At 38.6% G+C, this 25,608-nt stretch overlaps 1 protein-coding gene across 1 annotated transcript in view; it reads right to left on the bottom strand.

Moving 5' to 3' along the window:
• Window positions 1–5,392: 5,392 nt before the first annotated feature.
• Window positions 5,393–25,608, bottom strand: part of LOC308406768 (LHFPL tetraspan subfamily member 4 protein-like) — a gene marked incomplete at its 5' end in the record, with an annotated part of 37,007 nt that continues 16,791 nt past the window's right edge. Inside the window, 3 exons of the mRNA XM_080897973.1 lie at window positions 5,393–9,882; window positions 11,719–11,735; window positions 15,712–15,948. Of these exons, the coding sequence (XP_080754099.1) occupies window positions 9,829–9,882; window positions 11,719–11,735; window positions 15,712–15,948 (308 nt within the window). The 3' untranslated portion in view covers window positions 5,393–9,828. The remainder of the gene's footprint in view (window positions 9,883–11,718; window positions 11,736–15,711; window positions 15,949–25,608) is intronic.

Raw genomic sequence — 25,608 nt, 5'->3', positions numbered from 1 at the left:
ATTAAGGGGACGGCTGTGGAGTGTGTGAGCAGCTTCAAGTTCCTGGGAGTCCACATCTCCGAGGATCTCATCTGGACGACCAACTGCTAGAAGCTGGTCAAGAAGGCTTACCAGCGCCTCTTCTTCTTGAGGACTCTGAGGAAGAACCACCTGTCCTCAGACATCCTGGTGAACTTCTATCGCTGCACCATCGAGAGCATCCAGACCAACTGTATAACAGTCTGGTACGGGAACTGCTCTGCCTCGGACCGGAAGGCGTTGCAGAGGGTCGTGAAAACTGCCCAGCGCATCGCCGGAGCACCACTTCCTGCCATGAAAGACATCTACAGGAAGCGGTGTGTGAAAAGGGCTGGGAAAATCATCAAAGACCCCAGTCACCCATCACATGGACTCTTCACCCTCCTGCCCTCTGGGAGGCGCTACAGGAGTCTCCGGACTAAGACCACCAGGTACCGGAACAGCTTCTTCCCCACAGCTGTCAGACTCTGCCTCCTGACATCTGACCCACACTAAACTCATGGACTGGACATACACACACCCACAACCACCTACACACACACAATGGACAACCGTACCCTCAAACACACAATAATAACATGGACTGAACCACCACTCGCAACCACTAGCACTTTATATAGCCTCTGTAGAAATTATCCACATATCTCACTTATCTTAACTGTATAGTTCTGTGTAAATAATCATTCTGTACATACGATAATTTTTAATCCTACAACTGTTTATAACTTTCATAGTTCACATTTCTGTATAACTGTATATCTCAGATTTCTGTATAGTTTTTTTTATTTTTTTATTTCATATTTATATCCTGTACATAGCTTGTACTCACTACAGCCTGTACATACCTATAGTTATAGAATGTTCACAACATACTTCATACCGTGTACATTATAACATACCATAATAGACCCATTTCTGTAATATACTTACATATCTATATTATTGCTAATATATATTGTAATATATCTATATCACTAAAGCACTTCTGGATGGATGCAAACTGCATTTCGTTGCCCTGTACCTGTGCATGTGCAATGACAATAAAGTTGAATTCTATTCTATTCTATTCTAAGTGGTGTTATAACAAAGCAGAAGTGTTTAGGAACCCAAAGCAACACAGCCACAAAATGTCAGACCGCATACAGTTACAGAGCGGTTTCACAGAGCCCTGAGGCACACAGTATTACATAAAAGTGTCCAACGCTCTGCTGACTCCATAACTGCACAGTTCCAAACCTCATCAGGCATTAACATCAGCACAAAACTGTGTGCCAGGAGCTTCATGGCAGCTGCTGTAGGTTTAACTATGTCCAATATTTTGTGTATGCCCAAAGATGTGTAAAACTGACAACATTGCAATAAGTTTTACGATGCTCCTACATCACAAATAGGAAGGCAAACATGAAATATGTGACCAGCCAAACCTTAGCCACTCAGATTTGTCATTGTGTGTCATGATTTCGGCTCTTGTTGTTTTTTTTCTGCCCAGCCCTTCCACACCCACTAGCTCTGCAGTGGGTGATCTTTCCCGCCCACTCATAAACCTGTTCCACATCCTTGCCCTGTTTCTTCTGTCATTTCTTGATTACTGTGTTCATCATATTCAGTGTCTTGTTGACTCTGAATGTTTTTGCGCTGTAGTTTTTGCATGGTTGCAGTTTGCTCTTTTTATTTTCTTCCCTGTAGATATCACTGTGGCGATGCAAATGTTAGCACGATTCAGTAAATACACGTGAAATAACCAAGAACTCTGTTTCACGCACAATGCATGGTGGCATGCGCAATGCAGGCACCAGGAACAATACCAATCACAGTCAGTCAATTTCAGTGGTGCAGAATTGAAGATTTCAAACTAGGACAACTGAGTGTGTAAGCTATGTTGGACTATTGCTGTTGGACTTCTTCTTATTATTACTTTTCTTTTCTGGTAATGTATAATAATGTGATAGAAGTCAGGAAAATGGTTACACTGCAAAAACCCTAAATCTTAGATGGTAAATGGCCTGCATTTGTAAAGCGCTTTACTTAGTCCCTGAGGGCCCCAAAGCGCTTTACACTACCTTCAGTCATTCACCCATTCACACACACATTCACACATTTAATTGATGTTCCTCGGCTTCTTGCAGTATAATTATAAATGTCAAATTAGATTTGTTAAAAAAAACAATTACATACCTTTATATTTATGTATTTATAGTTATAATTCATATAATAATAATAATTAAATATTATTATAATTTCTTAAAGCAATGCATTAAATCCTTGATGGTACTGTAATAGTTAAATATTGGTAAGTTGTCTTTATATGTACATTTACTATTGGATCAGTAAATGTTAGAAGAACTTGGAGCAGTTTGCTGCAGTATGCACAGCACACGATGTCTGATTGTTTGGCAGAAACATAACCATTGATCTCAGAATGACATAATTTTTCCTTATGTGTCTGGCGTGCCATCAGACTGTGTGGCAGGCTGAGGTCAGCAGATTGAGCATAAGTGGGGCTGACTGTGGTAGGTTGGATTCTAGTATGTGAAGAAGTATTTGCATCTGGACTGTGGTAAGTCCACAGGCTGCTGTCAGAAGCAAAGCCTTGGCAGAAAGACCACACAGAAATCCAAATGACACACGATTACAGCCATATTAATTTTTCTATTAGCTGCAATACAAATCTTCCAACATCTGAATCAATCACTTAATTGTTTTCAGAGATTTCTCTCTGTTAGATGGGTCTTTGTTGACACAATGTGAAAGAGCTAACGATTCCTGAAAAGGATTCCAGGAACATCTGTATTCCAGCTCTCCATCATTCAGTTGCAACCTCGGGGTCACAGAATGGGACACCTCGTTGGCCTACAGAATAACATGACACCCATGAACTGCACTGTCTACATAGTGTCTGGCTGACATCTTTGATGCATGTCACTCTTCATTACTTTCTCCTGTTCCAGCCGTAAATGCCTAAAATACGTACAACATATATATATATATAAACCCAGCACGCCCCTGCGGGCGGTTTATCCTTCAAGCTTGGGTCCTCTACCAGAGGCCTGGGAGCTTGATATATGTATGTATACATACATATATGTATGTGTGTGTGTGTGTAACGAACCCAGCATGTATACTGCAGTTCTAAAGTCACATACATGCTATCCCCATTTCTTAGCTTTGCAGATGGAATGTAAAAATATCAACCAGAGCAACGTGTTTTAATGACTTTGCTTTTGTTTAGCGTAAATTAGCATTGTTGTAAACAGCGGTTTAGCTTGTAAGTGTTAGCACAACTAGGATAGCTGAGCATGTAGGCTATGCTGCTATGCTACCTTTACCATGGTGGCTATAAACTGTGTTTATGGTATCATACAGAAAAATTACAGGAAACTTAAATGTTTTTCTAGTATAATGAGGAGCCCCCCGCTTACACTGTATATATATGTTAGCATTTTTTCAGGTTCAGTTATTCAATTAAAAGGAAGAGCTACTGCAAACAATTCTTGTCAGTGAGCATAAGGAAACACTTCTATTCTGATGTGAGTTGTCTGTTTCAAGACGCACAGGTGTCACTGAATGGTGCGGTTCCATGGCTTTTGTCACCACTTCTAAACCTATATGAACTCAAAAACAATTTCATGGTTGGTTGGCGAGTGGTTGGAGAAAGTTCCTTCTGTCATCAGGTGAAACTAGACACAAAGAGGAAGGAAAAAACTCCTTGCAATTGCTTTGGTCTTTAGCAGGTTGCCAGAATCTGCTGAACTTTGTCTGGAAAACACTGACTCACTAACTAAATTAAAATTACTTACAGAACAATTTGTGTCTACTTGTTTCTAAGCTATGGAATGCTTAGAATTACTCATGCACGACATGAATGACTTGCACATTAGTTAAAATTATTTACAGACTACTTAAATTTACTTAAAGTATAACCTGACTTTAAGTAAGACCCATTGTTCTACCTAACTGAAGGTATTTGCAGGGAAATTTAATTTAATTACAGGCAAATTATGGTGTTAGTCATGAGCTTAATTATAAAGTGTATCCCATTTCTCCCTAGCAACCAGATTTTGTCAGGAAGTCAATCTTTAGGCCTGTGTGACTGAAGCTTATCAGGACATGGTGAAGTTCAAAACCTTGCTATGATACATTACATTAGTTTCTTTTTTCACCTGCACACATATATAGGGGTATAAGATTATAGAGCATATGAGAATAAAAAGTCAGCCAAGCAGTCCTAAATGCCAGTGAAACATTTAAGGTTTCTAAAAGTATAACTGTATTGTAGTGGATCGAGCCATGCAGTATCCAAGGGTGCATACACATTCAGCACAGAATTCAATACATAACACTGTGGGTGACCGATGTGGTAGCTGCTAAAAGCAGACCACACAGAGAAGGAAGCCACTGATGAATTACAGGTACTTACTGTGACAGGTTGTGGGTTCTCCAGTCACAGGCAGTCTCAGGCTATGCCACCCTCTTCGTGTGCATCTGTGTGCAGTGGCTCTGTGTGATATTATTGGTTGTGTGACTCACCCTGAACACTACAGCAGAGCCGGGTGCACTAGCGTGTGGCTGTTAATTACATAAATAGTCCTATTTCAGCCAGAACTTTATGCACAGTGATGGATCTAGGCCTCAGGACTCTGTCTGGGAGGTGTGTGAGGCTGTATGCGGAAGAACAGTGTTTACTGCTCTGCTTTACATCCGTACGCTAAAAAACAGTCTACTGATCCAGCTGGGACAGTATTTTTTGAATGTAAAATATTTTTATTCGACCTTCTCAAAATGTGTTTCAATAACAGAAATTGTCATCATGGTGAGTTGGAATACTATTCACAAATAGGAATTCATTCAACATTATAATTTTTTAAATCAAAATCAGCATGTCATCATAATCCAAGAAAACAACAAGCCTCTTTCACAGTCTGCCCACTTGGCCACCATCAAGCAACCCTATAAACAGATTTTTGTACATGTTTGGGTGTTGAAATTTCAACAAGCAGTCATCTGTTAGTAACACGAAACTGAGTCTGAGATGTTAAGCCTGATGTGACCAAACAACAATCATCATACATCATACTGAAATACACTGAAAGTAAAGCATAACAGAAAGGAAAGAGTCTGTAGTTAACACATAAAACAAAGATCTCTTCAGAAATACTTGACAAATATCAGTATATCATTCTTTTGTTATACAAAACCAAAATCAAGTGTTTCTCTTTTTTTTTTTTTCATTTTCATGGTAACACATGATCATTGATGGTATTTTGGCAACATCTGCATTTCAGGAGTTAACAGAACTATTATCATAACATAAGTCACTGGACATTACTCATCTTTGCCCCTGTCCCATCCCACCCCCAAACACGATGTCTTTATACATGATGTTACATGATAAAAAGATGATGAAATCATTGACATAGAAATGGCATTTACATAATCCACAAAGCTTTCATTTGTGGCCAGAGATTGGAAATGACTTGTCATTGACTCTTTTATTAGCTTTTCATTCTTTTTCATGTCTTTAGATGATGTAATCGAAGACTGAGGTGAATTCAGTCCAATCGCACATTGGAAAAAACCAACCAACCAAACAAAACAAAAAAACAACAACAACAAATTTTTAAATATCAAAATGTTTCCCCAAAGCAAGGTAAATAACTGGGGAAAACTAGCCAATATTATTTTAGCTATAATTCTTTGACTTGAAACTGAATTGATCTCAAATCTGCAATAAAACCCACCTAACTTCAGAGCTCAGTCTGAGTATGTAGTCTTCAGTAGAAAAAACTACAGTGTCACTACTTGTTTTGCTGGTTCTGCACCACATCTGAATTAAATCAAGAGTTCTTAGAGGCACCTGAAGTGGTACAAATATGTGCTCATCAAGGTTAAGGTATTGTCAGTTCCTTGTTAAGGTATATTTTCAGTTCATTGTCAAGTTCTCAGGAACAGAGTATCCGGAGAAGAGACCAGACCATTGATCACGCAGGTAATGATGCTTGGAAGCCTGACTCGACCATTTAGGCCTCAGGGTTTTTTTTTTCTTCCCGTGCTCTTTTTCTTTATGTAGATTTGTCGTTACATACATCCTGGGCCTGTGAAAGTATTCCCAAATGAGAGATGCACGCTATAGGAGATATTTAAATCCCAATATATACTGCATGAGAGACATTACTGCCTGCTTTATGCAAACTTTAGATACAAAAAAAGCATTCTGGTTCTCTCAAATGATCACACACATATAAAAAGCAAACATATATGTTTTGCTATACCAAATGAATGAGGTCTCTTTCAATCATTTGCATTGTTTTTTTTTTCTTTTTCTCGTACAGTTACTTCATGGTTAAAGTGAAAGAAACGTTTCTTGAATGAGGGCCCAGCACTTCTAGCCCGGGTGGGTGATCAATATAGGCCAAAGGGTCTGTGCAGAGCCTGCGTGGACAGCATCATTAGAATCAGCATAAGGGCTGTTGTCATATTGTCTTAAAGGCCCAGCTTGGAAAACCGGCACTATTCTACTTTAAACTCTACTAACAAGGGATGCAGCTGAGCAATGCGTCATTTAAACTTTGACCTCATCTTAAGTCCATCAATGAAAAGACTTTAATCGCATATTTGACTTGCTTGTGTTTGATCGTTTCCACTTGAGCCTTTAATACAGTACTGTGTACACAGCTTCCTGAGAGTTAGCTAGCTACCATTCTAACAAAAAACACTACAGTCTAGCTATCTGCTCATTATATAGTGATAACATACCCAGGATAACCTATTGAGCTGATCTCAAACCCATATTGGGCATCTTCCCGTAACTCATTCCACAATTGTGATAGTTTAATTAAAATTCTTAGCTGTAATGGCATAGTCTGATTTTTGAATCGCATTCTTTTACTGGTCCACAGTGATTGTGTTAGCAATGCATCCCTAACAGAGCATAACATGAATTCTAATTAACTATAATACAGTATAATGTGCCCCTCACTAGGCTGTACTTTGGCCTTGTGGTGGATGAATTGCTCCCTCAAATAGAATCAGTTACTTCGTGGGGTTTACATTATGATCTTAAAAGGGCAAAGCGTGCCAATATCTCATCTGAAACAATTACCCATGTGCAGAGCTAATTCTATTCTTGTCGTGACTTGAGCCAGGCTTTACGAGGTTCATTTACAGTATGTCAGCCTCAAGTGCTGCTCTGAGAGGGATAAGAGCCCCACGGTGCCTTGGATTACAGCAGCTTGCTTTATCATTCGTTGCAACTGCAGCTTGTCACGCTAGAATCCCACTTGTCGCTGGTATCATGACAATCGGTGTCACTGATGCAGACAAATCAATTGGCTATAGCTTGTGGAAGCTATAACAGCGCACACGGGTACAGTTGTGAGTCACAACTCAACAGCTCAAACCCGAGTACTGAATGCTCTTGCAGATGAAACAGATTCATGTCTTTAAAATCAGGAGACTACAGACTTCCTCGGTTATCACAAAAATTGGCAAAGGATTCATCGCTATACACATGATAGTTTTTAAGTTGCTGGTGTAGCAATGATCACTGTCATACATGTGTCACCATGGATAACAACCAATGACACTTGCGTGTCTAGTGCTACATCAAGTTACTCTGTTGGAGGGACAAAATCAGGGTGGGGTTGGTGACACGTCACGGTAACAATGTTACATGGACAATACTTTCTTTTTGGACAGTGGAGCTCGGAATAGTGATCATTGTAACATTGTAACTAATTTGCTGATCCCAATATGACTGTTCTCAAAGGGCCTCAGCAAGAATCATTTATAGACAGCAGACTGAACACACATCTTGTTATTAAATTTACAAACATGGTATTAGTTTGCTTGTCTTGCACTTGCCCACAGGGACCCGCACAGATTCTTCTTAGAGACCACAGGGACTCTACTATAAAAGTTCCTTGCGTGAGGGCCATTATTACAGAAGGGCACAGCATCCATAAAAAAAATCAAAAAACTGGAGCTTTCATCTTATAAATGTGATCTACTGTCTCAAGCAGTCATCATTCTACTTCAGAGAACAGGGCAAAGGCAACATCTGTCCTACATATGCTTAAATTTCAATATTTGTTTTTTCAAAAAAAACAAATTAGCCTTTTTTTTGCTTAGCAGAATTACGATTTATTAGAATTATTTAAGAAATCTTGATGATTTTCTTGCCAGTTCTAAATTGTTGCTGCCATATCAAAGTAAGATTTAACTGTAGATGATTTTTTCTCTCATAAGATAAGCTCTCCATATTTTCTCAGATGCATGGACAAACATATGTTATGTTTGAATTTGGCCAATATTTTATGGAAGAACAGGAAGTGCCTTGGTGGGATTTTAATCGTAAACTCTCTACTACGAAAATCCTGGATGCAGCCCTTCCCAGAATGACAAGAGTTTTAAATCTTTGCTGTCTAACAGCCCTGTTAAGACTTAATGGTCTGAAGTGTTTTAGTACTCTTTAAAGTCTTTTTCTTTTATTCATTTGTTTATTTTTTTTTGCTGGGATTGTGACCCTCCTATCGGTCCTATGGCTACTACAAAACAGTGTTGTTTATTAAAAGAGGCATATAAGTGACATCACCTTTTTAACATTGCACCACATGGGGCCAGCAGTCCTACAGTCATATTCATGCAGCCTTAAGACATCTGTAGAGTAAACTCATCACTGTATGCTGGAGCCATAAACTGGAGTAAACTGCACACTGGAGAAGGGGATCGTGGGATAGCGCGAGGAGAAAAAAAAAAGATTAACTCTGAATAGACAGCTGCTGTTAAGTTAAACAGCTTAAAATGTACACCATACTCAATGGGGACATACTACAACAAGGGGCTTCTGTTGAGGCCATGCTAATGCAAGGGATGTGTCTCATTTCCTGTGCCATTAAAAAAGAAATCAAAGTGACCATACATGATCACTTTGATTCACGTTGCTCTGCTTCTCTGGTGAATATTTAGCTCAGGAATCCGTTTTTTAAGCCCATCTGTAGCTTCAGAAGGGAGGAGTCAAAGAAACACAATGAATTTGCACATACTCTGATGCTCTTCCAGCACGAGGAACACTGAAACCAAGGGTAGAAATACTATACGCAAATGCATTAGAGTCAGATGAGGTTTTGTTGTCGGCTGTTGTTGTCAGCAGTAATGTTATATACATCGTTAAGTATGTACAGTAGAGAATCTCCCAGAGATGTTAGGTTCTGTAAAGCTGCAATGGGGTACTCCTCTAAATTTCTCACATTTTAAAGTCCTTAGATGAAGAGCCATACGAGTCCCTGTTGAAGTGTTTTAAATATTTAATAATGGACTTGCTGCCATATTGCGAGTCTCCACTCTACCAGTGTGTGAGGAGTATTGAGAATCTGCTCTCTGAAAGCTATGAATGGACACAACACACAAACTCAACATTGGTAAATAGCAATAAGTCAAATTAACCACAGTAAAATCATAAATGGGCATTATGGTTCTTCATCTTAAGGATTGAACTTTTCACCAAAAAATCAAGACTTTAAATACAGTAAAGTTTTTTCTTTTTTTTTTCTTTTTTACATCATAAAGGTATTCATTGAGAAAGTGTTAAATGCACTGTACAACCTTGTATAATTTTTTTTTTCCAAAATATAGTTTATCCCAGTGTGGTTGGTTGTTGTTGTTGTTGTTGTTTTTTATCTTACAGAATCCTGTACACTTGGTGTCTGCATTGAGATTGGGTGATATCCTGATCATTGGAGAGGAGAGACAAGAGAAGAGAAGAAGAGAAGGGCAGAAAGAGAAGAACAGAGAAAGAGAAGTTGTCCAGTGCCCTCAGTGAAGACGCTGTACTCCGTATCGTGGCTCTCTTCTGTCCCGCACCTCAATCTGAAGGAAACAACACAGAGGCTTCATTACTGTGCTCAAAAGGAATGAAGCTATGGGTGAGATTTATAGGTGAAATCAAAGTTATTAACGGTGTGGGCAGGAGTGTAAAAAAACATAAAGCAGAAAATAACCTTTGTGAAACAGTTTTGTGGCTTGGAGTTTAAGCAAAGACTTGTTAAAATTGAGAGTCTTGATGTATTAAATGCAGTAATGTTTAACAGCACTAAAAGCATACTACTACTACTGAGCAACATTGTGGAAAGCTTCTCTTTTAACCTTTCTTCTATTGCAACAGCCCATCAACTTTGTTGAACAATAATATTATATGTAAAAGTTCTTACAAGATTTATTTAAATTTTTAACCCTTTAAAGCCTGAATCATGAAATAATTGCCCCAAAATTCAAATTGTTTGAAAATAGTGTTTATTTAACCTTCTTTTGCTTAATTCTTTTTACACTGATGATGTTGATGTCCCCAAAATTGGCAAAAAACTGTATGTATCATATATGATACACTAGGCCAGCGGTCCCCAACCTTTTTTGCGCCACGGACCGCAACAAAATAAAACTAGTACCGGTATCGAAAAAAAGAAGATCTATTCATAACACACGTGAAAAGACCCAGGAAAACTGAGTAAACGATAAAAACGATAACAAAATAAAGCTGAAAACCGATAAAAACCCTGAAAACCATACATTTCACACCTGAGCCTCAACTCTCGCGGCCCGGTACCAAACGACTCACGGACTGGTACCGGTCCGAGGCCCGGGGGTTGGGGACCGCTGCACTAGGCGTTAAAGGGTTAACTAAACTTTTAAGGTAATTTTGGAAACACTAAAACTAGACCTGTGGGCTTTTAGGGCTATCGTGGTAAACCTATATTCACAGAAAACAATGTCATCAATAATAATAATAATAATAGTAATAAATACTAAAGATTATTATTATAAAATAATTTGTGTCTAAATGTACCATTTCTTTACATTGCAGTAGTAGTGTACTGTGTGGTTGCCACTAAATTCCCAGGAAAACCTCGACCTGTCTCACATTTTTACATGGAGAGTTCAGCTGATAAAAAGAAAGAGTCAGAAGCCGTTTGAATCTTTTACCTTTGGTTTAAAACTGTTTTGAATAAGCCCACAGAGCTGTAAACCACATGATTCCTTGTTTTTTGGAGAATAAGCACTGGATTGTTTCAACTGTGTTTCAATAAGTCTAATTAGATTCAATTTAAGGTTAGATTTAATCCTACTTTGTGTTTTACACATTTTGAACATTTCACAGCTTTTTAAGATATTTATGGTGTTTTTCACTCCAAAATCAGCGTTTCTGTTTGAGGTTAGCAGGGAGGTTTTTGTTTAGAAACTGGACAGCAAAATGAACAGTATATAAACTGGGAGTACTTTTTTTTTACTGGTTAATCTGGTAAAAGCAAAGTGAAATGGTTTTACCAGATTAACCAGTAAAAATGTGTTTGGTTCAGTTTGTGTAGGTTGAAGTTTGTCAAGGCGAAGAGCATCAGGAGATTCTGGTGTATAACTATGAATCAGCTACCTACACAAAAAGAAACTGTGCTGAACTTTTTAAATATTCCTGTGAGAAATATCCAACAGAGTTTAATATTTAAATGATTCAAACTTAGAATACCTAACCTAAACTTGAACTGACATAAGCTCTGCTGCTCGATCAACTAAAAACAAATATTTATAGTGAAATAATAAAAGTAATTTTTTAAAATGAACTGTTTTCTCAAATATTACCAGTGACAATTCTTTATTAGGAGATATATTCTTCAGACATAACGCACATTAAATGTATAAAGAAACTCGACTTACCCTTGACACTGCAAAATCTGCAAGGACAGAAAAGAACAATAGTGTTGGCGTAAACACAGTGGGGCAGGAAAAAGTGCATTTGTGCATTGAGTGAATATGCTTATGTAAGTATGAGCTAAGCTAAGGTCACCACTTACAAACAAACAAAAAGGGCACAAACAGAAGGTCATTCATTTACTATCGATGTCTGTGCCACGTCCACATGTTTTCTTTTTATGAAACTGTTATTAAACGACTGAGATATTGTGATGCGGTAAACTGAGCAGGTTTTAAACTAAATGTTTCAAAACAAAAACCTAAACTTACTCTTGGACTCTACAAAAGTAGCTTTGCATGATTGTTAGTATGGAGATGCTCAGTTCATCCTCTGTCTGAAACAAGCTGCTTTAAGGCACTTTTATTCTTATTCATTTTACTCTTTTTGTGTAAAAAGAGCTTTGTGGGTAATTTTAATCACTTTAATATGCAGTTAAGAAACCCGATGGTTGGGTTAATGTTGAAGGATAATAGGGCTTCTATAATGATCAAACAAGAAAGCTTATTTCATTTAAATTTAAGAATTGTATCCAGCTCTAAATTTGGTAACTCAACTCTGTGTTCTGTATTTCCTTGAAAATAAAAAGTTAGTTTCTCTTTATTTACTAACCCTAACTCCAGGAATACCACAACATGGTACGAAGTGCTTTACTCAAGAGAGAACAAAAAATATGAACAACATAGATACAGATCTACTCCCCTCCAATGGCGAGCACTCCAATAGTTTCTCAGAAACAGGGAATTTTGAGAAAACAAGTGAATCAGCCAATAATTCACAAACTGAAGTGCAGGCTGCAGGGGGATTTTTTTAAAATTCCTCCTTCTTGACTTCTATTCAGTTTTTTTTATTTGCATATTTCAGAACATCAGCAGTGATAGCCAGAGTAAATACAAAATGCAGTTTTTAAATGATGATTTTACTTAAGGAAAAAAAAAAAAAGAAATATCTAAATCTATTTGATCCTATGTGAAAAAGTAAACTTGGGAATGTGACCTCTGGCAGTGAGTCTTTCACAGTGCCGTGACCCACTCTCTGCAGCACCGACTCTTTGTTTTAATTCAGCTACTTTGAAGGAATGGTCACGACGAGGTTTGGATAACTTTTCCCTTTAATTAATGAAATTGTCATTTAAATACTTCATATGGTAGTACTTTGACTTTGATGTAGTTACTCAGGTTATCTTTGTCTAATACTAAATTTGTTTGACAAATATGTAAAACAAACAAACAAACAAAAAAAAAACAGACCAAAAATAAGAAACCAGGAAGGGGACAAATAGTTTTTCACAGCATATGATAATATTTTCATCTTCATTAAGCCAGCGGAGGCTTTGTATTAAACCAAGATTGAGATTCAAAGTTATCAGGCCTGGAGATACTGGAGAAGCTTCTAACACCCAAGCAAACTGTAACTCATATTTATGCCAGTAAATCATTTTCAAAGTGTGCACTGTATATGTAAACATAACCCTTAAATAGGCTTATTATTGATCCAGTTTTCCCGTTGTACAACTCAATTTATTTTGTCATGTGTATAGCCAACAAAGAGTCCCATGGTCTGTTCCCAGGCTATAATCTACAGGGACATTTTTTCTTTTATGAAAGAATGTGCGTGACAAGAGAAACTTTACTCTGCTGGTGAAGCATTAGAAGCATTAAATGGGTAAAATCACTAAAACTGTCAGTGAGGTTAATCAGATAAGAAGAGAAAGACACGCCCACGCACTGGAATATCTCCAGTTACCATGGAAACCATCATGGAGATAGATCATCAGAGAACCAAGACATCTTATGTCACTATTCTCTCTCTTTATCTCTCAGTCTCTTCCTCTCCCCTCCTCCTCTCTCCTTTACTCCTTTACTCGTGCTCCCTGTCTCTGTGTCGCTCACACTCTCGTCCACCGTTACAGATCGTCTTCTTTCTGCCTGTCTCTCTATTTTCTGTGTGTGGGATCGAATCAAACACGTAAACCTTATTTAAGGACATTTAATAAAATGTTTTACAATATCTTTTACTCTTCCCCCCTTCATTTCTGCCTTCTGCTGTTCCTTCCCTCCTCTTCCTCTCTTTTCATACAGCTGAAACAATGCGATTTGAGTGTCCTGATGCAACATCATGCAAACTGTCAGAAATCCTCTGGAGGACTTGCTCCCACTCTTAAATTCAGCACTGAATGCAATTTGGCTGAAGATACTTAGGTCAGGTTGGAGTGCACTCATTTTTCAGCAGGACAAATTTCATGTTAATGGACAAAAAAAGCCCTAAAAATGAGATTTGGAGAAAAAACAACTGCCTTTCCTAACTCACCTTTTGAGTTGATTTACTTTTATGAACTACGCTACATGTGTTTGTTTTTCTTTGTAGGTTTTACAGTAATGGGGTTTAAAGAGTTGCAACTGGAGAAGAAAGATTGGATAAAATCAGCTAATAACTGTATTACAGTGAAATAAATTACGTTTTTTGATTAAACTTGGAAAAGTAGTTATCAAAGATCAGCAGGTTTAAAATGAAAAGTTGCGCTTTGAGTTACAGTAACAATGATACTCTGTGTTTAAGTGTTAGGAGAGTGACTATTGCCTTCGGTTGATAGAATTGATTAAACAGTGGTTTTCTGCATTTTATAATAAGATTTAAATATTAGCATAACGGGCTAACAAGTTAGCTAGAAAACTGCCATTATTCCTAACAGGATCTTACTAAGTTAATTGTATGGACTGTATTGTACATAATTGGCTTGTGGCCATCGCTGTATTCATTTTTGTTTTGTTTTTTAAGAATAATTACTAATAATTACTTACTGGTGTAGAAGCTGACTAAGAAAACAAAGGCAATGAATACCAATTTGAAAGCAAGTTGTTAATCATATGAGTGATACTTAAATTATACCCTGCTTTATTATCTATTTTATTCTGAATCAGACTATAATTTAAAGAACAAACATTGTCTTACTATACTGATAATAGCCTATGCATGTATATATATATATATATATATATATATATATATATATATATATATATATATATATATATATATATATATATGTACCGGCATCGTAACATATAGGATTATAATAATGTGATTATAATCACATGTTATGATAATATAATTATTAGTATCAATATTTATTTTAAAAACTGTAATTATAATTCCAAATTCCTTTGATTTTCCTATTCATCACCCCCCTGTGAATCCACTGTTAGGTTCTCCGTTTGCGTCACCTGCATGTAATTACACAGTCACAAATATTTGTACCTGCAGTGGAATTTTCTTTGAGTCACCATGTAATATGGTATAATGAATTTCAAAAAGAAGTCTGCAGGCGGTGTGTTAAATAAGACTAGAAATAAGCTTTATGTTTACAACTATAGGAGCCCCCACTGATGGCTATTAGAAGAAATGGAAGTTTAATACGCTTTTGCACTGGCTTCAATTTCAGAGGCCATCTTTTTATAAAAGGTCTCTCTTGCAGCAAGCATACTGGGTGGACGGTTAGCACTACCAGATTTGATGCATTCAGCTCAGACATGTTTCCAGTCTTACCCCATAGTTATTCATTATTACTATTTTCTCAAAGTCAGGATTACGATAGATTTTTTAACCATTTCTAAATTCAGTAAATGCAGTAAAAGAATACCTGGATAGAAATACACACAATGGATCATTATTAGTCAAGGATTGGCTTTCTTGGAGTCTGAAAGTCAATACTATTGAAGCAGTTTGGGATCATCTTGACTGAGATTGGAAGAAAAGGCAGCCAACATCTAAAAAGAGCTTTGAATGTTCTTTAAGTAGCCATCCTGAAGACTGTTTCTTAAAGTCTACTTAAAGGAATGAGAAGAAAACTTGCCTAAGAGAGTTTAGAAAATAAATGAAATAATTTAGTGAAAGACATGTTGTCTTTAGTTCAAATGAATCCTTTTTAAAGCACTGCTCTTCATTATTCCTTTACTTACCCTTGTTGTCTGTTTGCAGATCATCAAGATAGAAATCCGTCTGCCGGTTGCCCAGGACAAAGGCCAAGAAGGAGAGAATGAGGGCATCCAGGATTCCCATGATGGCCAGCATGTAAGCCCAGCGTACAGAGCAGTCACCCAGGGAGTATTTTCCTGTCTGCTCCCCGCACATGTCACGGATCACCTCGGCGTCCCATCCATCGGGGAAGATCATGCAACCCAGCACGAGGCACACTCCTGCAGAGGACAAAGAGGTTAACAGACTTTAAATGGCAACATGGATCGATTTGGTAAGTTTACAAAGAGATGTAAAAGCAGGAGAAAAAGATACTACTAACCTATACTAACTCTCTCATGTCTGGATCTAGAACTAAGTGGTATCACCGTCTGTTTGCATCCTAAGAGTTTGTTGAAATGTTGGTGTGTCACATGTGCATACATGTGAGCATGTGAAACTTTTGCTTGGAGACTGATCTGGAATACCATTTTGTGCACTTCCGAGATCCTGAACTTGCAAACTTGCAAAACAAAATGTTTGCAAGTCCAACAAAGAAGAAATTGAAGTTCCATTTGTTAGATCCATATTTCACATGTGTTGCGATAAACTTATAAGATTACTAAAATCTGACAGTCTGCAGGCATCTTAAAGAACATCATAAGGTTTGAAATGAATTCATGTTAAAGCCTCATTTGAGTTGTGCTCCATCAATAGCAGTCTTATGTTAAAATGTAATTTTAAGACACAACTTTCTGCCTACGAGCAAATTGGGAGATCAAATGATGCAATAATGTGGTTAATCACCACCCACATCCCTGATGTGTTTAGTGTGCCTAATAGTGTTATTACGCTCACTGATGCCTGTTTCATCCAGCTGGACCAGTTTGGTGGGTGGGATAATCATGGAAATGTCATCTCCCGTACCTGGTTACAGCACTAGATTTAATTACTTTTAAGACCACATGGGACTTAAAAAAAAGCTTTCCACTAAACTTTTAAATACATTTTTGGACTTTCATTAACTGTTCCACCTTTAATGAACTATTCTTCCTTAATGGGTAAGCATTCATAGCGTACTCAGTCAGCCAGTCAGCAGCCATTGATCACTGCTTATCAGTAAAACAATATTTGTCATTTAAATGTAGTTTTATTTCTGCATACATTACAAAAGAATCCGTTAATGACAGAGAGTGGCTTCACAGTGTATTGGTTAGCACATTTGTTTAACGAGCAAAAGGTTCCTGGTTCCTGGGAGGAAACGTAAATTGCTCTGGGGTTGTGTGACGAGCTGGCGGGGGGGGGGGGGGGGGGGGGCTGGCTGGCACTGAGAGAGTGGAACAATGGAGTCCATAGCCTGTGTACATTCACCATGAGACAATTGAGAGAGGGGAGGAATTTAAAATGTACAATCACTCCAGAAAATCTGAAAGCCCAGACACAAGGGAGAATATGCAATGCACACGCACTCAGATGCACACACATAATACCAAGCCCTCTAGCGAAAGACACACATATATATCTTCAGTGCTACAACAAAAATGGCAATCTATACTTTACACCTCAGCTCATTCATCAAAGTGAGTATCACTGAGGGAGCTGATTGTGCCATATTTCTTGCTCACCAGCACTGTTTAAATAGCAGTCAGTCTGTGCCCGAGGGGCTGTAAGTAAAGCACTGGGCTCCACTGGGAGATGGGGAACATACATGGCAGACGTCACACTGGATCTTCATTTCAGACCAGACGTGTCTTTTCCACGGGCAACATCACTTGTGATACACACGAAAAGTCAGACAAATCCGGCTGAGTCTGTGATTATTACGCTTCGTTCCAATACATGTTGAAACGATTTAGCGTCTGGAGCTCAATTGGTGTGCATATTTGAATATTTTATTACTGTGAATATCTGTGTGTGCCTCGTGTGCACCACTGAAGGATGCTGGGCACCGTTCAAGCACTGTGGCTGCTGTGTTTGAATGGTACCCAGTCAAATCTGTGCACACAGTCACACACAGATCATAGAGGATAATAGCACCAGATTGTGCTTCTCAATATGTAAGACCCAGTCTTTGCTTCTAGGCATCAAGTTGTCCACACTCATAAAGGTCAATGCACCTTTCTGAATGTGGACATTTGCTTAGTAACCTGCACAGTAATACAAAGTGTGGTACATAATGCTGGTAAGCTTGTGAGCTGGAGTTTTGGAATCTAAATATGTACTAAAAGTTTTTCAAGCTTTCAGATATTAGTCAGTCCACACCTTTTACTTGAGAGGTTGGAGTGGTTCTTATCAGGTTTTTGAGTAGCATGGGTGTCAACTTTGTACTATGGCAATTAAAAAAAAACTACTTGAATCAAAATACATGCTTATAGGATCCAAACTGTACCATCTAGTCTGCAGTCAACCAGGATTGTGTGAAGGGCTGATAACTGCTAAGGAGACCTCACATATTTGTCTGTTTGCTGACTTCTTTTTAGTATTGTTGGTTTGGAAAGGCCACAATTCAGTGTGTGCAAAGTAAAAAATAGACTGAAGAAACACCCTTCAACCATGAAGTGATTACTGATGCCACATAGTTTCACTTGCACAGTTCACTTGCATTTCTACAGCGCCTCAGCCCTATACACTGTAACGTAAAGACCCTAAAGCATTCAAGAGAAACCCCAACAATCAGACGATGCCTTATGAGCAAGCACTTGGTGACAGTGGGATGAAAAAACTACCAAAGGACTCTGCATGTTTGCTGGTGGCAACAGCAAAAACACAATCAGCTGTTCTGATTAGAGCATAAACAAGTAATCCACTACTTGTTGGGACAGTAAAACCAAATTATTTTTAAACTCTATTGTCATAATACAAAAAATTAATATATAAGTACTGCACACCACACATTGTTTTTCTGTGTCTGAAAGAAAAAATATCGGCCAATTGATCAGATTTTGAAATGGCAAAGCAAATACCGGCTAATCTTAAGGAGCCTATATCAGTCGGGCTCTAAGTAATCTGAATGAAGAGAATATACAGCATGTTTTTAAAAAAAGAACTGATGCATCGTACTTACTTAAAGCAAGCTAAACTCACCCAGTACAGTTTGGTGCACTGTTCAATGTTGGTAGGTAGGTGGGAGAAGGTAAGACCTTTTAGCAAAAGTGTGGCTATTTCCTGGAAGCACTACCTACAGCGCCCACTCACATCCTGGGCCTTATGACCTCAGGAAATCACATGATAGGGTGGGGCTAGGTTTCACAATGAGTTCACCCGAAACTGATTGTGACCTACACCCGTTTTTACACCTTGGCTCGTGTGATTAGGTAGAGGATCATTAGGGGGTTCATTGTCCCTCTTGGGGGGACACTCCCATAGGGCTTAAATCTGGGACGCTCCACCATTTGACCTTAGAACTGAAGAAGCTTCTCGGATGAGAGGTGAAACGTCTTCAAGCAACTTAAAGAAATCCAGATGCTCTTCTTTCCAAGCTCCTTAGACTACATACAAGCAACACAATGAGCTTTTCCATCTTTTTTGAGACAGCTTAGTGTATAAAAATGGTCAGGAAAACACGGGTCTCAGACTAAAATGTTGAAGTTTTTCTAATGGGAAAGGGTAAATATAAAATATTCAGTTTGGTAAAACAATACAACTTAGAGGGTTCTAAAACAAATGAATTCCACCAAAAGATGTGGTTTTCTAAAATGTCATGAAGGTGATTGATCTGAGTATATTAAAGCCACATCCATTAGTCATTTGGTTGAACCCTGTCACATTAGGGATTCCCTCTGAAGATCCTGCTTTTTATATACTGGCAATCCATCATGAGAATATGGTGGGTGGTGAACTCACAGCAACAGATGAGGGATGATATGAGATTAGTCACCACCTCTCTGTGTAAACATACAAACACAAGGAGTCCTATTTTGAGCTGAAATTTACGCCATTTAAAAATGTGACCGCTCCTCTGACAGAATGATTGCAGGCGTAATGGGGGAATGTAATGAGAAAGAATATAATGAGGATAACACAGTAAGTAATGAGAGAATTGAAGAGCAAAGGAAGTAATCATCGTGGGAAATCACCACGTTATTAGCTTCTTTTATGGCCTTTATGCAAAATATTAACATAGATGAGGAATGGTAAAATCATTAACTGAGTAATGAGTGTCAGGTAACATGTTTTATGGATTTTTGATGAATGTTCCCCATCTGGTTGGAAACACCTTTGAAGTTATTGAGTGTGGGCTTTTTAGAAACATGGCTTGGAGAGCCTGACGGGCACCATACTTGAGCCTCATGGCAACTCATTAACTAGCCCATTTCCCTCTGTAATACATGTTATTTGTTTACCACTTAAAGTTTATTTGTGCTGTAAGCAATTATCAAAACTTTTTTTAATCTAATATTTTGGCAGGAAATTAAATATTATCTCATCTCGTGTTATGCCTTACTATAATTCAGCGTTTACAATCATTGCTTAAGACATTGGCTTGGTCAGTAATTTTAAATCTACAGTAGCCAAAGTTATTGCTTTGAGTCCTAATAACCATGCAACATAAATGTAGGAAATGCTCCAGCAGGAGAGCATCCACCTTTGCTTTACTAACTGTGACAACGAGGACACGGCATTCTCATTGGCTACTGACTTATGATTGACAATCGTTAGCCAGTGAGGGCGGATAATTCTTCTGTCCAACTAATAATGACCTTTCTTGTTTGTTTTGTTTGTTCAGTAAGATCTGAAACTACCAGCTGAGACCATAAACTCATCAGGACAGTGTTTACTAAGGTAACAGGTCAATGAAGCCGAAGGCTGTTTCCCCATTGAGCAGGCTTGGCCAACTCCAGGCATGTAGGGCCGGTGTCCTGCAGGTTTTAGATATCACCCTGGGTCTACACACCTGAATCAAATGATTAGTTCATTACCAGGCCTCTGGAGAACTTCAAGACATGTTGAGGAGGTAATTTAGCCATTTAAATGGCTGTGATGAACAAGGACACATCTAAAACCTGCAGGACACTGGCCCTCGAGGCCTGGGTTTGGACACTACTGCCATAAACTTCAATACAACCACAAGTATTTTTACAGCAAGAGGAGTCGCCCTCTACTGGCTATTAAAAACAATGTAGGTTTAAAAGATTTTTGCTTTGGCTTCACTTTTCAAACCCAAAGTACAAAACAAACCTGCTAAAATGTACATCTTTTATTCTGTCTGTGGATTTTACATTTGTTTCCTTGATTGGTTCTCATTGTTGCCTTGAGTTTACCTTTGCCTTACTAAATGTTTAGTAAAGCCTTGATTATATTGTGTTCTGGATATAGATGGCTGAGTAATGTAATGTACTTAGTGTATTAAAGTCCCATCCATTAGCCATTTTGGTTGAACCCTGTTTGCAGAGCAAACAGTTGTTTTCCTTTAACTCTGCGGCTTGCTTTCTCCATTTGAATTCAAGTGAATGTGCACATTTCATCAAAGTTGCAACATGAACTCTGAGAATTACAACATGAGATAATCTCTGTGCTCATTTTTCTTTTGCATTACAATGAAATGCTATGTTTCCAACCCATGCAAGAGCACAACAGAGGACTAAAAGTTGTGAACTGATTCACAATTTCCAACTTACATAACAAATGCTCACAAATTGCTTTTGTGAGCATGCACAAGAATGACTGCATGCTGTGACTTGCAACATCTTTTTGGCGTGTTTAACTCTTTGATGCTGGGACCAGGTTATTACTAACAAAACAAATGTAGCATTATGCTTTCAGTTAGATCAGATTTGGGGGAGCTAAAGCTATTTCACTGCATTGTGATTACTTTTATGCACTAGCAGATTGCTGTACTCACCAGTAGTTTGCATGGAAGACATGAGTTTGTCTGCAAACACTCTCCAGAATCATGAATTCTTCATACAGACAATGTGAAAGATTATCGAAGCTTGTTGAAAAAACGGATATCCATAACTTGAAATTTAGTCTCTGAAATTTCGAAATCCCTAAAAAATTTATTTTCAAAGTTTTTGAGTTAGCTCTCCCAAACAAGAATCTCTGTGAAGGATGTGATTTCCTTGTTAACCAGTAGCAGTTGGCGCAGACACATTTGGGTAGTAACAATATCAGTGAGTTACCAATGTATTGCAAAAGTGAACACATTGGTGCCAGGTTCTTCAGCTTTGAATGCGATGATAACTGCAAACAAGGTGTCAATGTGTTTATGTGGAACTGTTGGACAGCTGATGCCTTCCGCCTTCTGCTTCAGCTTCGTTGTCACAAGGAAATTATATACTTTCACAGAGCTGACTGGTAGAGCTAACTCGAAATTTTGGATGAGTTTTTTTTTTCTGTGGCTGTAATGAGCCTCCATAAAAGATTGATGTAGCTCCCAGATTTGACAAGTGACGCCACTGCAAAAGTGCCCTAAATATGCATTCTTTTTAATGTCTACAAGGGCAAAACCTGCTGATCTCAGTGAATTCATGTTTCTGATGAGTTTATTATACATTTGTACATTTTTATGCATTCAGTGTATGCTGACTGGCTGACTTGTTATTGAGTTTGTTAGCCAATGGCTGTGCGGCATCGTGGTGTGATCTGTACCATCTGGTTTCTAAAGAGCACAATGACAAAAGTGAAAAACACCAAGCTTGAGCCTTAATAACAGGACTTTACAATAAATTATGGAGGATTCCCCATCTAGCATACTACCTATGATGGAGACGGACCCACATTTGTTTCGCACTTAATAATGTTTTTTCTTTGGTTTGGTTTTTAATAGACTGAAGGTTAGCGGCATAGATGAGATTTAGTTCAGTTTCACCTAAAATATGTAACCTCTCATCATGTAATGCATTTTCTTTCTAAATCAAGCCTCTATTCAAATGTATTTAGTAACTTGTGTTGTTAACATACTCAGATGTAGTTGAGTTCAGCAAAACGTGCAAGCGCATGCACCGTTTAAAGCAGGGGTCCCCAACTCCAGGCCTTGAGGGTCGTTGTCCCTCAGGTTTTAGATCTCACCCTGGGTCAACACACCTGAATCAAAAGATTATTTCATTACCAGGCCTCTGGAGAACTGCAAGACATGTTGAGGAGGTAATTTAGCCATTTGAATCAGATGTGATGGATCACGGACACATCTAAAAACTGCAGGACACTGGCCCTCGAGGCCTGGAGTTGGGGACCCCCGGTTTAAAGCATCAGGAACTCCGCAGCAAAGTGTTCAGCACAGTACACGCTGGATAAAAAAAACCATTTCTTTGTGAATAGCATTCTAGTATGACAGCAACGATCATGTGGCATGTACTCTCTGTGCACTCTCCTCTATCTCCCCTTTTTCTTTCATCTTCAACTCAAGCCTTTAAGTGGGCACCAGCAGGCTAAAAATAACCCCCACCTTCCCACAACCCAAGAAAAGCCCTTTGAAGTTGTTGGGGTTTTTCCTCTTCCTTCCTCCCCTCCACTCTCTCAAGACACTGCATTCTGAACTTGGAAGGAAGGAACTTCAAAGGCAACAAGCGGAGGGATCGAACAGAGAAGGCGGATGGGAAGGAGGCGAGAAGAACAGAGTTGATGAGTGAAAGAATAAAAAAAATCAAGTCGCATGGCTACTGAAGCTTCACTCCATGTCTTATGTCATTCCCCCCCCCCCCCCCCCCCCCCCCCCCAATCTCAGTTCATCACCTCCTGTCACTTCTTTTCAGCTCAGCATTCACAGCCAATCAGCTGTTAGGAGGCATCAAAGCAGATCAAACCAGGGAAGACAATTGGAAATGCACCACCTGGATATGATTGTGATCCAGCTCATTAAAAAGACCGTGAATCATTTTTATTTTTAGTGTCTAAAGATATTTATAGGCTTGTTACGTAACAGTTTTGTCAGACTGTCTTATCTACAATCTTCACGGATTCTTTCTTCATTCTTGACAGCCCAAAATGATTATATAAGTCCTCTAAAAATACCATGAGTGTGCTAAATATAAATGTGTGTGTGAAGTAATTTTGACTTGAGTAGTTATAGGCTAAACACCACCATCACATGGTTGTGACATCATCCAACACCCTTTTACTCCTTAGCCATACAAGGCTGATGGGGTATTGTCATTACCCCACAGAGCGGGTGGGAGGGCGGCATGGACACTCAGGGTGGGGAATGCGATAACTTGCCATGTAGGTGACGTAGGATTTTGAAATTGATATCATAGGTGTATCTGCTAGGACCCTGAGGGGTAGAACTGGCGGTCACCAGTATTTTTAAATTTTTTTATTCTTAAGCATTGCTTTATAAGGAAATTGGAAGGTACAGCTGATGTGTTTAATTGGAGATAATTTATCTGAATGTTAAGAGCGTGACCACACCTCGTACACTCCTTTTCCAGTTCTCCATCTATACACAACTCCCCTTCACTGCAAGCGGTTTGTTCTCTTTTTGTTGCCCCACCCTCCCTCCCTTCTAAAATTCATTCCCTTCTCATTAGTACATGGGACTCATACTTACTCCAACTGCCATTATCTACTAGAAATGCTGTTAAATCTTAATGAGAATGTGGTGCTAGCTAGATCAGAGGGCGATTACAAGCTTGTTTTGTTTCGCATTTGTTTCACAAGTTACCACACACACTGGGGCCAAGAAAAGGTGAGAATATGTTTGCTATTTTCTGATAGTTTGGCTTATGGGTGGCCAGTGGTCCATGTTTTGAGTTTACAGTAGAGGCAGTGGATAACCACAACTTGTAGTTAAACGAGTGACATCATCCATTGGTTTCTGCATGTCATATTGGATGAATTCAGTGATTCAGTCATATTTGAACCAGTAGCCCTACCAATGGGAAGGTCAGTGGACGATTACCCAGCTACAGCACTCTACATGTCAAAGTATCCTTGGGTAAAATACTGAACCCTGATTTGCCCCCAGTGCATCTGTTGGAGTGTGTGTGTGTGAGTGTACTTAGGCATAGGAAAAAAGTGTTTAAATCAGGGATGTTAAACTCCTTTTACTCCACGGGCCACATATGTGGCACTTTGGTCTTAAGTGGGCCAGACCAGTGAAACTGCTGTTTCTGTCAGTAGTTTAACTGCACATTTAATCTCTGAGATATCTCACTATAAGAAGAAGAAGAAGTTTCAACAGTATGTCTCAGTTTTCTCTTAATAATGAAGAAATCCTTTTGGAGTTAATGAAAGAAATCTGTCAGCACAGCTCTTTGGCCTTAAACTGAAAGAACTGAATTTTTTAAATTATGGAAAAAATTCTAATAGCCAAACTGTCCTGTAATTATAAAGCGGAAAGATTTTGTAACACGTAAAAAAAAAAAAAATAATAATAATAATATGGTAATGAAGAAACAGGAACTCTTCTGTCAGATAACCGTTTATCTATTGCTATATTACTCTGGTGTAGTGTGAATGGCTGTGGGGGAGGTCTTTGTCAGTGTGACAAGCTGTAAAATACATAAAGTTAAAAGTTCAAAATGTATTTTCCAAAGCCATCCAGTGGCCATCCAGTGACTGAAGTCTTTGCCGGGCTGTTTCTGGGCCCCAGGCCTTATGTTTGACACCTAGGCTGAAATGAATGTGTCGTTACGAAGGGAAAACTGTCCATCGAGGCCAAAACAACATTTTTTCGGACCAGATTTAAAAACGCTGTTTAGTTGGCTATTTTAACATATCCTGTATGGACAAAAACCCTGATCACCTGCACATAACATCAAGAGGAACTCCTCAGCCATGGAAAACCATGCCATATAGCATAGTCTATGGAGATTGTCTCTCTTTTAGAGGAACCCTTGAGTGGGTATTGGGGAAACTACAGGTTTTGGTCCTCAGCTTTGTCTGTTGGCTTTGTTCCCATCTCACTAAAACATGGTTCCTGTCATGAAACGCTGTGTGGCAGGCAGGAGATGTGGATCTAA

This window comes from Rhamphochromis sp. 'chilingali' (assembly GCF_963969265.1).
Source record: "Rhamphochromis sp. 'chilingali' genome assembly, chromosome: 12".
Taxonomy (NCBI): domain Eukaryota; kingdom Metazoa; phylum Chordata; class Actinopteri; order Cichliformes; family Cichlidae; genus Rhamphochromis; species Rhamphochromis sp. 'chilingali'.
This window is presented reverse-complemented; position numbering and strand designations above follow the sequence as displayed.